This window comes from Vanellus vanellus (genome assembly GCF_965231255.1).
Source record: "Vanellus vanellus genome assembly, chromosome: 1".
Taxonomy (NCBI): Eukaryota; Metazoa; Chordata; class Aves; order Charadriiformes; family Charadriidae; genus Vanellus; species Vanellus vanellus.
Genome location: NC_138905.1, coordinates 201031014 through 201047366, shown reverse-complemented (window position 1 = coordinate 201047366; position 16353 = coordinate 201031014). Strand labels below are relative to the sequence as shown.

General features: G+C 40.8%; 1 protein-coding gene across 1 annotated transcript; it reads right to left on the bottom strand.

Moving 5' to 3' along the window:
• Positions 1-73: 73 nt before the first annotated feature.
• Positions 74-5575, bottom strand: LOC309675447 (uncharacterized protein; the record flags this gene model as incomplete). Its single annotated transcript, XM_082487766.1, has 3 exons — positions 74-879; positions 2611-2673; positions 5410-5575. 3 exons carry the CDS (start codon positions 5573-5575, stop codon positions 74-76), a joined length of 1035 nt encoding a protein of 344 aa, XP_082343892.1.
• Between the last annotated feature and the right edge of the window lie 10778 nt (positions 5576-16353).

Sequence of the window (16353 nt, the reverse complement as noted above, 5' to 3'; positions counted from 1 at the left end):
ATTGGCCAGCAGATTACAACTTTATTTGGGGCGGCTGAAGGACAGACATACAGCATCCACGGATAATGTGGAGTTACATGGCGGGCGGTGACAGTGGCTCCAGCAGGTCAGAGGTGCTGAACAGGAGAAACCCAGTGAAGGTGGTATCATCGTCGGCATCTGCAAAGAGCCCGTTGAAAGTCTCTCCTTGATGAGCCTGCAGCCACACCTCGTCTCCTCCTTGTAGCTCGAGGATGGCGGCTCCCGAGGCCTGGTCCTCTCCACTCTGGTACCTGTCCACCGTGTGCAGCATCTTGATGCCATTTTTAACTAAAGCTACTCTGACATTCCTTGAGTAGACAGTGATGTGGTAGGTGAAATAGTAAGCGCCAGGGTATTTGCAGGTGAATTTGCCAGTAGCTGGGTTGTAGTCATTTAGACCATTATACAGAACCTTGTCAAACTTGATTGGGCGATTCGGGGTGGGAAATTTGGTGGCGATTGTAAGGCCAACACTGAAGGCACTCCTTGGCAGGACTGCTGGGGGACCTACATTCCCCTTATCTCCTCTGTCTCCTTTCAAGCCTCTTTCCCCCTGAACTCCTGGATTACCCTGTGGCCCCAGTTCTCCAGTATTACCTTTAGGACCTGGATTACCAGTTGGACCAATTGGCCCTGGGAAACCAACTCTTCCAGGATGGCCAATTTCACCCTTTGTCCCTTTTGGACCTATGGGCCCAATATCTCCTTTTAACCCCTTTTGTCCTTGCAGTCCCAGCTCTCCCTTCTGACCTTTGTAACCCACTGACCCTATAATTCCTTTTGGTCCCAGTTTCCCAGGTCGTCCTCTTTCTCCTTTATCTCCTTTGTTCCCCTTCTCTTCAACAGTCCCATTGGATCCTAAATGGGGGAAAGAAGGAAAAAAAAAAAGACACTTCCCTGTGATATTCCGCTGGATTAGTGGGGCATAACATGAGTTTCAGCACAAAGACATATATGGGTAGGTGTGTAGGTGTGTGTCACCACTGTATATACTGTGTTCACTGTACATACAATTTCTTACATATATAAGTGCAGGGTAAGTCATAGCATCTGAAGAACCTGCTGTTGTGTTAGAAAACGGGTGCCCTGGGTGAGTGCAGCAAGAATAAGCTCAAAGAAAGGAAGGTATGATTTGTCTATGGACAGATGAACTGACATCTCACATCATCTCAGTCACAAGCAGCATCTGTCCAGACACTTGTTTTCAGCCTTCAGTATACAAAACTGGGGAGAAGGTTTACAATTTAATCAGAGGAAGGTTCTATTTGGACAACACCCAGAACTTGTTTGCCTGCCATGTGTTTCTATAATTTCTCCGTGATGGAACTTTGCTTGGGTTACCTAGATTGCTACTGCAGTGCAACTAAAAGCTTTTTGTCCTTGTTATTTGCTACCAGGTGCTCCATTTATCCTTCATCCACTCTTGGACTGAAGCTCAAAGCCTTTGAAAATCCTCTGATTGCTGCATAAGGGTTTGAAGGTGAAAGTCTCATGATTTCAAGGGCACATTAGCAATTGATAGACAAAAGATACCATAATGATCATATATTCTATCTATCAGGAAAAGAAGCTGATAATTTCTGCATAAGAGCCTCTGGCTTCTAATGTTAGGAATAATGCTGTCTTTACAGTTTGCTGTTCTCAGTTTACAATTGAGAGTATTTAACAGTAGCAATGAACTGAAAACTGGTGAGATGGTGAGCCTCTGGGAAAAGCGGCGTGGGTCTGTCAGGACAAGGACACAGGTAAAGAAGGTAGCTTTGGTAATTTTAAACAACATATGTGGGCTCATGTCTCATGGTCCTTCCAGGACTGGGGTCGTTTCTAATAGACTGGAGAAAAGTCTGAGGGCTGTAGAGCAGCTTGCAAGTCACATGCATTATGTGAATTGCACATGCAATAACATACTGTATGTTATTTCTCGGGGTCAACTTCAGGATTTTGGAGAACCTGGATACTGTCATTGGCAGGCTTCCATGCTTTTGGATGTATCATTTTCTGTGTACAATTGCTCTGAGGATGCACAAGTCCAGCATCTCAGAGTTACTGAATTTGTGCAGAATGATGTGATGCCGCTTGCACAAAGGCGGACTCCTTGTTTTTATGCACAAGTCATTCTGCACACATACATCCATCTGACACAGGAGACATGCTGCATATGTATAGGTTGGCTGAACAGGTGAAATATGCAGGATCTACTGTATTTTTAGGTGTATAACCTGTGTCTTCTATAATTTCTTTTAAAAGTCCCTTTCCCTGCAGTTGCATACATAGCTACAGGAGCCTCACTTTCCTGAAGTAGCTGCAGTGTCCTCCTCAGTGGCTGACAAAAGGATCAGGGATGGGAAAGGTAGGATAAAAGGCTGAATGAGCAAGTTGTAGGGCATCAGAGGCAGCGGGATAACTGGAGTTGGCAAATTCCTCTTGTGTTCTCAGCATACATGTGCAGCCTCTACTACTTTTGGAAAAAGATTTTTTAACCTTTATGGTACCTTCACTACAGCTAGAATCTATAGCACGTCCAGTGCTCACAAACACATGGGCAGCAGTTGATAGACAAATAATAAATTGAAACACTTCTTCTCTGACCTCGTTCGCCTTTCTCTCCATTTGCACCATCTTTTCCTGGACTGCCAGGAAGTCCTGCTTCACCTAGTACAGAAGAGAAAAACAGATTTTCATTAAACAATTAAATTATCAGAAAACTTGGGATGAATCCTTCTCTAATCCTTCCTCTTCAAGCCTGGCTAAACAGTAATGTAAAGGGTAGTCTCATTCCTGACTTTTAGTGGGTGCCACTGCCGGTACTTTTATCTAACAGAGAGATTGACAGAGAGCACAGAAACTCTGCTTGAGGATGCTGCTTTTTTGAGACAGGGCATCCTTGGCATAAAGTGGTGGGTTATTGAGATAAGCAGAGGAGCTATACCATTGTCAGGACCACCAATGAGAAAACCTCTTGTCCTCCATCCATGGAAGATAGGAGCAGGCAGGAAAAGGAGTGAGGAAGCCACATTCAGCAAGAAGCTTTACAGTGGGAGGAAGCCTAGTAGTGAAACAATGGGTAACTCCCCTCTCAAGAAAATACACCTGCAGGGGTTTGGCCAACAGTGATGAAACATTATCATGGAAAAATATTGTCTGTAGATCCAGGGAAAGCATTCACACTCTTAATCCCTGAATATATCATGACACATATTTTTCCAGTGCTCTGAAGAGAGCAATTATAGAAGTCGTTTTTGTAGTAACATCACAGGTGACCGGGAGATGTGTGATCCAATACCTGGATTTGCATCCAGGATTTAGCAGAAGAAAAAAGAGTTGGCAGTTTGGATACAACCATATTCCAATGGTAGCTCTCCGGCCATACAGACTGGAGAACAGTTCTTAAGCAGTTTTCTGCACAGTGGGCACAGTCCAGCATCTGCTGAGATTTCATTGACGTGGTAAGGAACAAAACTAAGTCTCATGTATTTAACTGCAAAGGTGCGTGTACATACAATATAAACGTACACTATAAAGAATTATACTGTCACCCCAATTTGTTCAATGAATAGTCAGTACAGCCATCATAATAGCTTAATTTAGGAAAAAAAGTTGGGGACTTTATCAGAAACTAGTGACATCATGTGATAACTCACTGGAGTAAAGTGAGGACCTTGATAAGATAAATGAAAATAAGTAAGCTTTAGATTTTCCATTTATCAGACTTTCTTGGACCCCTGCGTATAGAAAAAGGAAGCAGTTAATTGTATGTGCCTATTAAGAAGCTAATGGAATTTATTTTCTTTGTTTCTAGATTTTAAAAGGTTTTGGGTTTAGCCAGGCTAGGCCACTGGAAGCAGAAGGAGCATATAAGTGGTTGCTTGACAGAGAACTCAAAATCATTTTATAAATAAGAGGTTTCAAAATAACTCTTTAACAATTACAGAGGTAAATGCATAAGTGGGTAGACTTGTCTTTCAGTGCTCCAGGGCAGGTTACAAGCAGTGAATCTCTTCATTGCCCAAATTATAAGTGCTGGTTCTTTTTCAGCTGACCTAGTTTACTGTATAGCCACACAAACAGTTGTGGTGTATAAGAGAAGAGTCAAGAGGTAGGTAAAGGATCTGGTAGCGGATCCTGCCTATGCCAGCATAGCCATCAAAGAACCGCACATCAGACTACACCTTCAGCACTGATTCTGCAGCATGTATATGCAGAGGCATATACTTGTCTGGTGAAGGAGGCTTAGCAAACTGCTCTGTTAAAGGCAGACATTTCCATGAGATTGAAAGACTAGCACTTTTTTAGTTAATTTCTTGTAGACTGTTGACCTTAGTTTGGTTTATGTTCTAGATTACATACTCCACTGAAAAGAGCTGTGGTTCACAATCCTTAAGATCAGCACTCAGTAGAAGGGTTTATCTGATAAATACAAGTTTGATCCGGACTAATTTGTGGAGGTAAGTTAGCCCGGCCCACAATAACAGTGTTTGTGACAGGTTTATGCGTTAAGCCATAATGCCACCTGCATGACGCCACTCAATAGCCAACCTAACGTAAAGCCTGTTGGGGAAAGGTACCCCCCCAAAATTTTGTGAACAAATTTGAAGCAGCAGATTTGCATTTATCCTGTGCTTTGCATTCTGGCGTTGTGACACTTCAGATGAAGTGTTAAATGTCAACATGCCCACAGATTTATCACCTTGTGCAACCCTGACCTTGATATTCCAGCACTGATGCAAGGTCTGTCATTATCCTGAGGCTTAAAGTACTATAGGAATTATTAGCTTTAGGATTCTGGGAAGATTACCTCTCTCTTTGGTATCACACACAAATCTCTATTACAGCCTGTTAGAGCAGACAGGAATCCTACACTGTTTTTCAATAGTCTCCATTCCTGAACTTCCTTCTAGTGGCTCTTGAGTTACAGCAAGTAGGCACGCTCAGAAGCAAGTCTGAGTAAAATTTAGATAAGAAAGAGAAATCTTCTTACCACTGTACACTTCGTATTACACCAAACAAAGTATCAGTTGTTGAGATTTTTTTTTAACTGGGCTTGAAGTTCTTTACAGAAATATAGCTGCCATCTTAGAGTTGTAGGAGTAGATTTACAGGCTTTAAAATTTTCAAATAGACATGAAAATATTCCCAAAATAGAAGGTAAAGTCTTTTTTCTTTTGTTTTTATCCCATGGACCTGACCTCTCCATAGTATTAGCTATCCTGCTTTCATTATTAGGTCTTTCTTTATATTTCCTTCTTCAGACAAGTAAATGACATATGTCTGAAATGTTTTCTGAAGACCAGGCAGAACAATCCCGTTAATGCAGAGTAACTACAGACAACTTTGGGAACTAATGGCATTGCATTTGATAGATGAAATCATTTATTCTGAACATAGTACCTGTTTCTCCCTTGTCGCCTTTTGAACCGTCACGTCCATCACGACCAGGTATGCCATTGTGCCCAGGATTGCCGGGGATGCCAGGATACCCTTGGGTACAGACGTCCTGTTTTTGTGTTTCTGCTGTGCTGACTACAATAGCCAGCAGTATAATCCAGCTTTTCATTCTTTAGATAGGTTATATGATTTTGGCTGAAAGATTTAAGAAAGCAAAAGTGCATCTGCCTAAGTCTACCTTAGAAGGAGATGCAGGGGGGGAGGGGGAGGAAAAAAGGAAATGGGTTTTTACCATGTCTGTTGTTTTGTTTTGTTTTATTTATAGGTCTCTATATACCATTAAGTACAGTCCTAGAGACTACTGAGTGCTATTTCAAATAATAATTTAATGGGAATATCGGACATCGTATCATCATACATTTGAAACATTAACTCAGCTTTACACAATTTAAAATGTTCCTTAATTTCCTGTAATTGGGAGCATCAGGTTTTGTTTCATATTTTCTTATGCAGTATGACTTGTGGAAATAAGTGACTCTGCAAAGGGAAATTTTGATGCAGGTAAATGGTGAGCAGCTGAAAGTCACAAAAGCTCTAGGGAGGTTTAGAGCTACCCTTGATGTCCATGGGATGTAGCCAGCAAACAAGAAAAGAACAGCTCAGCACATCCCATAGAGTTTCACACTGTTCTATTTAAACCATGAGTGCATTGACAAAGTCTAGATTTCATGGATTTGGCTGAATTTAACCCAAATTTCAAGATCATAATAAAAAGGCAACTCAGGCAAAAGTGATCTTTTTCTGTTTTTTGTTTGTTTGTTTGTTTGTTTTTCCCCTCAGCAATTACAGCAAGGAATATACAGTTGCAGCAGCTATACGCTGAAGTACTTCCAGTGGCCTGTCTTACTCCAACCAAAACCATAAACCCCCAACGTCTAACAAGTCCATAAGGAAGTATAATAATAGTGTTATTGCTGTCTTAAGCCCAAATCAACAGTCAAAATGTCAAGCGTTGGGGGGTAATTCAGGTAGGACGAGTGATCCCGTGTTCATACACAAGGATTCATACAATGTCCTGTTTCTCTGAGCTGTATTTTTGCTTACGTAACACATAGGCATTCTCCTTGTGCAGAAATCTCTTTGTAAACTCCTCTAGCCAGGACAGTGCCCAAAGAGGAGCTATTTCATGGGCATTGCTGCCTTTGAGAGCCATGCAGAAGCCTGTCCACGGCTTCCTCGTTCCAATTTCAAAGACTTGCTACCAAATGGCACCTTATGCCTTTGGAGTCTGTTAGGAAACCCTTCTTCTCTCTGATCTCCAACCTTTTATCCGTGTTGTCCATTCATAACCCAGTATCTATCTAACAGCTTCTTAAGGGAAAAATAATATAACTGAGCCAGTCAAACAGCTCATAATCAAGAAGAAGCAGAGGTCTTAATGCCCACTTCTCCATCCACATTTCTCCCTGTACCTACTCATGACTGCACAGTTGCACCTCTCATCTCCCAGGAGCTGGCTCTGGTGCCACAGGAGGTGAGCTAGGGCAATTCAGCCCCCTAATTCAGCACAAAGCAAACATTTTTATTTTTTTTTCATTGGAGTTAGTCATCTACTGGGTTAATAAGTTGAATGACCTCAGAGGGGGTTGGAGCTGGAGCAGAGTGAGAGGAGGGCAAAGATGTGAGGGAGCAAGTAAGAGATTTTTTTGGCAAAAACAAGTCTTTAGTCTGGTTCATACCCTTCATGTAACTATGCTACTTAAAGTTCAACTTATATTTGTCCTTTCATTAGAGTGTCCCTCCTATATAATGTCTTTTAATATAGGCTACCAAAATACATTAATACTTAATTCTGGGCACAACTGGTTTAAGTGACTGTAAGAGCAATTGAAGGGAAGAGATTAGACTGAGGAACAACAGTCAAATAGCAACAAAATTAGTGTCTATTTTATTTGGAATTAATATTCATAACTGTCTAATGCACGGAACCTTGGGTTATATAGGTTAAGTACTTGTAAAGGTAAAAGCGATAGAATGAGTAAATTTTATATAACTGACTTCTGAATTGGTTCTTTAATTAATGAGAACTCAATACTAAGTCATTATTCATTTTGAAATATTGACTAGTATTGACTGAAAAAATGATGCCTTCTGTTTAATCTCTTCACCACCATTTCTCAGTCATATGAAACAATGCACACAAATACCATGTAGAGACTAGTATGTTCTCATTAAGAATAATTACACCCTGCTAGCAATATTCAACCTAAATACTCTTTTAACTTAATTTATAGAGGAAGACATTAATTTTGGGGCACATTCCTTAATTTTTTGTTCTATCTTCAGAAAAGTTCATAATGTTGCAACAATTATTGGAAATGTGATTTATGGTGCCTTTGCCAATGGTCTACAGAGAGATGTTTGATCACCTACCAGCAAAATCCCTTTTTGTCTGCTGCTGCTGGTTAGCACTAAAGAAAGTTGAAAATAGATCAAACGTTTGCTACTTCTGAGCTATACAAACATTTGCTGCCTTAGTCAAAGGGCTCCAGAGGAGTGCAAAAGGAAGAAGTGCTCTGTGTGACGCTGTTTGGATATGTTGCACCCCATGGAGAAGTCTGACAGTCCTTGTCCACTCACAGAAAACTCCATTCCAAGTTGTCTGAGGGAATATTTCTTGCCTAAGGAATGGACAATCCAGTCTCCATACATGCAGTCCTCTCCACAAGCTGATAACAGTAATATCATCATCATCATCATCATCACCACCATCATCACATATATAGGATCTCTGGTCTTACCTCATTCACTTCGTACTTGCAGTGTTCTTGGGTATCTTTAACTAGAGTATGAAAGCTTCGTGTAAAGGAATGCAAGCTCCAAATATGTGCCTTGAGGACAAGCACTTGCTTGGTCACTAAATTCTCAAAGGTCAGTGATTTAATTCTGAGAGCTGTTCAATAATTAAAACAGAGGTTTAAACTGGAATCTTTCCACTTATTCCAATACTAAGCTGAAGTGCTCTGTACTTTGGCTTTTACCACTGTTACGTGAAAGACAATTATTAAAATGGATTAATAAGGCTTTGATTTGCCTGTTGCATTATAAAAATACATTACACAAATGTTAGCCTTTGACATCTTGGTTGGTTTGTAGGATGGAAGGCACGTCTCATACCATTATTGTGCTGCAAAAGACATGCAATAAAGTTAGTTTCTGTATCAAGCAATTTACAACGGAAGTTGGGACAAAAAGACTATAGAAATTAAAAATAACGATGCTGTGAACATGGCATTACAAATATTAGGTGATTATGGAAAAGAAGTAACGAGGTTGAATTAAATAAATTGAATGATGAAGAGAGCTTTTCATGTGTGATTCGCAGGCTACCCATCTAGCCATTCAAACATCAGTCAAAGCTATCGTGCTATTAAATTTATTATTGGTAACTAAATTTGAAGAAGCCATGACTTGATACTTAACTCCGTCTTCCTGACACTACTGAAACTGCTGCTGTCTAAGGACTAGTGAAAGTAAAGCACCTGAGCATATCGTCAACTCTTTAAATGCTGATCATAAACAGTGAAGGATAAAACCAATAATAACAGGAGTTAATGTGTTATAGGAAGTGGCCTTAATTCACCCCTGTTGGTGCAAGCGACTCAAAACACTGTGTCTGAGGGAGTTCCCACACTGCAAAGGTACGACATGTGTGGTCTGCATATAAATAACGTACCCTCAGCACAACTGAGCGATGAATAGTTTTCACTAAGGTCTTCACCACCACCCTGTGGTAATAAGAAAATATTGCAAGCGTTATGGTGCCCTGCTTTGTATCTGGGACGTTGTATCTACCCTGTGCTGAGGAACAGGACGGACAATGTGCCGCAATTAGCTGCTCTCCTTGGATGAACTTCTGTAGCCAAATCAGCCTCGCTGCTGTGCTAATGAGAAGAAGAAATCAGAACCACGACAAACAATCTTTTTACCTATTAGGCACCATCTGAAATTTTCTAAGGTTGCTCAGCCTCAGCCTCCTCTTGCACTTCAAAAGTTTGAGTCATTAAAAAATAGCCCACCCTGCCAGCTTGGTGCTGTGCCCTTGGTGATCTGTCCTGCCATGCGGAAAACCTGCATTTATTGACAAACCTTCCTGGCTGCAGGGTGCTGGGAGAGCCAGTGGCTCTGGGGGGACAGCACTGGTGGCAGTGGGGGCTCCTGGGGACACAGCGCCGGCAGCGGCCAGGCCTCCCGGGGTGGCAGGACCCTTATGCTGACCCAAAAGAGGCTGTGAATTTTACAATGACAACAGTCACGGTCTGTCTATCCCAATCCTGAGGCGAGAATGACGTAATTCATTAGTTACATCGACCTTGATGGACTCTGCAGTTAGTCCAGTTTGATGCTTTTTTAGCAGAGAACCAAGAAAACTGCTGTAGGAATGGTATTAATGACAAACATTATGGTCAGCTGCTTTCTAGGGTCCCTTGTCTCATCACAGAATAATGCCTTGGAATTAATTACACAGTAGCGAGTTCATCATTTGCTCTTAAAAAACATTGTATCTGAATGGCAGGCGATGCAGGGGTTTTTAGATTGATTGTTGTGCTCATTACATTTGCTAGGAGCTGAATATGGCCATAATGACTGTGAGATGGGTGCTTAATAAAATAAGAAATACCCAATCTTATTAGCAGAACACCTTCTAGACACTTCTTCAGTCCTTCATGAGTCAGTATCTCCAAAGTCTGGCGTATGGTCATAGGTGGAGGTCAAGGTTAACTACACCTAGCGAAGCTGCCTACTGACAGTTCACTTCAGTGTATATATTGGGCCTTCTGCCTTCTTATTTCATATGTGCCAAAAACAAGGAGGAATTTGGCACGTGCCTGGTTCTGCCAGCAAAGTCCCTCAGGAGCACCTGGAGCTCCTTCTTCCCCCTGAAGCAGTTTCAGCTTTCCAAAAATCACTAGGAGAAACAGTCGATAAATCCTACATCAGCTTGAATTTCTCTTCTGAGTGAAACTCAGCCCTCGAAGGGCAGTGGCACTCCTTGCTCTGCCAACCTCTGCCCTCTCAAATTTGCCCTTCTGAACCTTGCTGAGACCATAGTCCAGTGATGCAGACACCTTCCAACCTTCGCTCATCTGACGAGTGGATTGTCCATCATTGCCGGTGGCCCACTCTCAATGCTTCAAACATTCAAATGAGTCAGGTGAAACCTTGCCTAGGTGTTGCGTGTGTCTCCCATCGTCACCAAGATGCACAACAGAAATACAAGATGCAACATCAACAGAGAGAGGGTGCGATGCGTGTGGATCCCTTGTCTGGTGCAACCTGCTGTAGATGCCAGCAGACATTATCTGGGGATGCCATATGGAGTCTATAAAGGGGGTGTGGGTGTTTGTATGTGTATGCAAGCACACACACATTTTTTTTTTTTTAAACCAGAGCCTTAATACATAATAGTAGCAGTATGTGAGTTCTCAACCCTAGGTACTCACCTGGACAACCTGAAGTCAGTTCTGACTGCAGAGAACTAAACCTGACAGAGACCTAAAATTAAAAAAACATGTTGTGCTGACAGTTTATACAGTTTTGACATATTCTCACAATTACATGTTCTCTAGCTAGTTAGAATAACTGAATTTTGAAAAATATTCAGAAACAACACTAAATATTTGTGTGATTTCCTTACAGGCTACATGATGTGCAGTTTTCCATTGCTGACTTTTTCATTTCTTCTTTGGTGCTGTAACATAAAAAGGCCCAAATCCCCATCTCTGTTACCAAGCACAGCTCATCACATAGCCTTTAAAAAAAAAAAAGAAAAAAAAAAAAAACAAAACCCCAAAACAAAACAAAACAAAAAAAACCAAACCAAAACAAAACAAAAAAACCCAAAACAACAACAAACAAACAAACAAACAAACAAAAAACAAACAGGAAAAGCAGTGCTATTTCTGTGTGAATGAAAAGCTCCACCTGATACTCTTGAAAAATGTAAAAGCTGATGGTATGGAACAATCTACAGGATTTAGCCTGACTGCCCGACCGAGCATGAAATGAAATGCACAGATGAGCTCACCATGGCCAGATGAATTGCAGGCTCCTTAGAGACCCTATTGATCACAATGTCCTGCTCCAGTGTTGCTCAAGGTATGTTTTTCGGTCATCAGTGTTGCTCAAGGTATGTTTTTCGGTCATCAGTGTTGCTCAAGGTATGTTTTTCGGTCATCCGATCTACCTCAGTAAGTGCTCAGACTGTGCCTTTCACGTGTATATCCGAGCACTCAGCACACACCCCGCTGCAGCAGCAGCACTTGGGGGGCCTGGGAAACTCCCAGCTTTGAGGTGAACCAAGGACTAGAGATAAGAGCTTGGACATTGAAAGGAGGGGGAAGGGATTGGCAAACCCCACTATTCCGCCAGCATTTGAACTCGCCAAAACATTTTTGGTTAAAAGATTCCAGCAATGTGTCTCAGCAAAACATCATTTTTGATACAGCCTTGAGCAGGAAGGACACACGCCTTTCAGATGTGGTCCCCTGCTCTGTCAGAATAATGAGAAATGAGAAACTTCCCTGAATCAGAGCAGTAAGCTGAATCTCCAGCAGCGCTGCCCATTGCTTTAACAAGCAGGCAGGTAAGCATGTTCACTCACATTTACAGAACACACCTTTTGGGTGAACCCTTTCAAATGGTTTTGCTTTTGTTTCAAAGAAAATAAAATTTAATCCTACTTATCTGAACTACAGTACTTAAGTCACCACCCTCTGTGAGCAGGAGCTGTATTAATACAGAAGCTGCATTTGCATTTCTTTCCAAGGGGTACTGTGGGAGCTGTCTGCCACGACAAGGTGAAGCACGGCAGATGCTGGGACAGTAAGGATGGGGTTTGCCTGAACGATGAAGGCTTCAATACCGAAATCAGGTTTAGTAGTTGTTAAAAGAAACTTGTGCTGGGAAGTACTGTAGCTGTTACTGGAAACCCAAGAGAAGAGGGTGTGACCTTTTTTGCTTTAAAATAATAAAATACATATGACAGTTGATATACATTTGCATCACAGCAGATACTCTGTAGACAATAAAAAAAAAAATCCCACAACAATTTTAAAACTGCACAATGAAGTTTTATAAGACACAGCTGAGGAACTTCAGCTTTGTACATTATTTAATTCAAACATGTACAGTAAGAGAAAAATAATGGGAATGTAAGTTTGTACTTATTTCCAGAAAATAGATTCATTTGACAAACAACGTTCCAAGAGTAAATAAAACTTGTAATGCGATTACTTCAGAAGAAATGCACATCAAGCTACTGCAGTCCTATACACTGTACTTCAGCTGTCAACAGCCAATTCATCTGCTCTGTAGCCAGGACACTTCATTTACAACATGTGTAACAGCACACAGATGGTAAGATGCACAAAGCAATGTACGCTAAGGTAAAACATTACAAAACACTTGTCAAAATAAAATATATATGCAAGTCATCCCTAGTATTTACAACAAATAGTTTTAAATTACAGATCGTTCAGAAGGCATCTCCTACGTACAAACGACACACATGTAGAAAAGAAGCAGAAAGGCAGTCAAAGAAAGGTACTGTGTTAGTTATGGCTAAAGACCTTTGGCTCCAAAACTGTTATAATTATTTTCAAAAGACAACTAAAATGTGGAACATTTGAGTAGTCTTGTCTTTGAACTCCGTTATTACACCGACCGCTAAAACTCAATGTGAAATTTAGCATGGCAAGAGCCACTTGTAAAACAATCGTATTATTTTATACATCAAATGCTCTGAGTTAGACGCAATTATGGTTTGGCATTTTCCTAACTCAGTGGGAACACATTTGAGGACAATTATATTTTACTGCATCTCATGCATAAAGTCTGAGGTTATCTGCTCAGCAGGCCATCGGGAAGGCTTTGGCTGTGCTTTATCTAAACGAGGCACAAATGTGCTTAGTAGTTGCCCTAGAACTTTTTATAGTAACTTGAAGCATGCAAAAGCGAGAGGAAAAGAACAGATGTTGCCGTCACACCCTTCTGATCATATTTAAGTTTTGTCATCAGAAGGAGGATCGGGGCAAGAGTTGCTAGAATAGAAACTTGTACGTTTTAGTTGCAACTCTTTTTCCCCCACAGACCCTAAAGTCAGGCTGAACCCCTCGTAAATATTTGTCTTAATTGCTGGATAACATAATTGTGTGTTTTCATTTAACTATGTTTTGTTTAAAAGATCATGGCATAGTCTAAATTTGGCCTGTCTTGTTATATTTTATCTTAATCTGTTGCAAGGTCAGATTGCGAAGAAAGACACAGAGAATATTATAAAACAACCATGACTATATGTAGGGTACTATATGTAAAACTGTCCTGAGTAATTTGCACCATGAAACATTTGCCTTTTATTTCTCTGAAATTCACTTCTCGAGAAAAAAACTGCTGCATCCAAAACCAGATGCAAACATTTCTGTTCATTTTTAGGGCTAAGGCACCAGCACTACTATGTGGGAAGAGCCTTTATGGGCAATGACATGTCCGAAGATACATCCCAAAACCTCCTATTGTTTTTCCCAGCACTCCACAGAACCGAGCCCTGGAAGGAAGTATGTTTTAGCAAAGACACATTTGTAACTAAGTGTGGATCTCATAATGTCTTCAGGTCCGGCTGGGAAAGTTTCTGGGTGAGCACTGCAATCCAACTTCAGACACTTTTTTCATCTAGAACAAGTCTTTCAACGTGTGATTATGAAAAACATCATCTCCACTTCCACAGTACGTGCATCACTTTGGTTTGCAGGCCTGAACGTGGCAAGTACCCACAAAAATGGGTATTTAAGAAACACAAAAGGGTTACTCATTTAAGGGGAAGGGCATGCATCCATGCATTTGGAATTCCACTCCTTGTGTTTAAATTGAGCATTTAGAATTATCCTTTTAAAAAATCTGAACAGAAGTGGCTTGTTTTAATCAGCAAAAGAAAAATGCAACCCAGCCAGCTTTTTTCACTAACTTTCCCGTGCATTTTGTTTAAGCTGAATCATTGAAAATGTCAGTGCATATTTTCAGTTCTTTACTGTTTCAGGTCATCTTCCAACACTATGGGAAAGCGCAAGCAATGAAGTTCACTATGCAGTGAACAATTCAGCTGAGCATCACCAGACTTTGTATTATTGCTGAGCTATATACACAAGGCATTTGAAATGTACAGTTGTCAAAAGATGTCCTTTAAAATAAAACCCGCAAACCTGGGCTTTGCAGAGGTTGCCACAAAGTTATCAAATCCCAAAATCTAGCAACTAGTGGGCTTCACAACACTGACTATAAACAAAAATATAGAGGTAACAATAGTAGGAGGAACAAATACATGTTTAAAATAAGGCTTTTTTACACAGTTGTTCAGATGCCTGGCCTCTAGCCCCTTGTTTGTTCTTCATATATTACACATTCATGACAAAGCTGATTGTGTCCATTGTCAAAGAATACCCTTGGATCTACCCTTATCATCAGATAATGCCCCCAATCAGCAGCATAGGATAAAGTATTGTAAAGACATTCATAGTAAATCAGTTCTGAAACATATGGAGTCTTTCTTTCCTTCCATATTACCAGCAGTCTTGTCATCCTTAATGAGAGCTATCAAGCAGAAATGATCAGTGCTGCAAGTATCAAGAACCTGTTTTCTCCCAAATCAACTTCATGTCATAGGCAAATCGTAGCAATGCGAATCACGTATTGCATATGCCGGCCAGAGCTGACCTTAATCAAGTCAGGTTCTCCCCCTTCCAATACATACTGACGAGTCTAAGACAAAAATCCATCTCTGGTCCACACAATTTCTCTGTCCCTTCCAGTGAGGATTTCTCTTTCTTTGTGACGACATAATTGGTCAAAACCCATTGTCAATTGACTGTGTATAAGAAGCATGGATCCAGACTGCTTCAATATATTTACATTATCATCCATCCATTTTCTAAGTCAAGCTATAGGAACACAAAGTGTGAGAACTATGTAACATAGCCAGCAGTCAGCATGTACTGTCTCAACTCTGACTTGTACATTCACATTATCTCTGTTAGAAAATAAAAAAAATACTTTTTACACAAAGAAATAAGCATATTGGAAATATAAAGAAGCATCTCCCAGGTGAAGAAGTGCGCAAAAAGTGATATAAAAGCTCTATACTGAAAAGCACGCAGTATATTGCTGTGACTGAAAGTAATCAATCTGAGATGCCCGGGGCTCCTCTTGTTTCCACTTGTGTGCAATAAATGCACATATCTTTATAGTCTATTTCACACTCTGTTCATGTTTCTATATGACAGAATAAAATTTCCCTGTTCCAATCTGGAATATGGTAAGGCCTTGCGGGATGTTCTCCTGCCATTTGGCAATTTAATAGAAAAAGACAGGAAGGATTAGGGTCCACTAAATTCTGCAACAGCTGATTAATCACACGGGATGTCTCCACCTGATTTTAATGGGTGGTCTCTGCTCAGTGCTCCAAAAGCAAAAGATTCCTTGCTGCTATACCCCTAAGGAAAGATTCCTCCCTATCCTAAATTTGGCCATCAACATAAGGTTAAGAAAAATGAAATGTTACAGTGACCTGCATGATTCCATCATTACTTCAACATACCTAAGAAACAGAGATCAAATACTGCTGCTTCAGAGTAACAGCAAGTTGTCTTTGTCAGAAGGCAGACTGCTTGCTCTTCATCAGCAATGCTGACACTTGGCAACATTGACTTCAGAGCAGTCTTGAGGAACTTCATTCTTCTTCTAGACAAAGGTTGTATTTCTGGCTCAAGGGAACCCAAGGTTTTCCCTCCAAAACTGGAGATTCACTGAGCTGAAATAAGCTTAACCACGTCTCCAAGGTCCTTCTCTGGAGTAAGCCTCCCTCCGTGCCGATGTCCTTCCCCGGTCCTTGGCCTC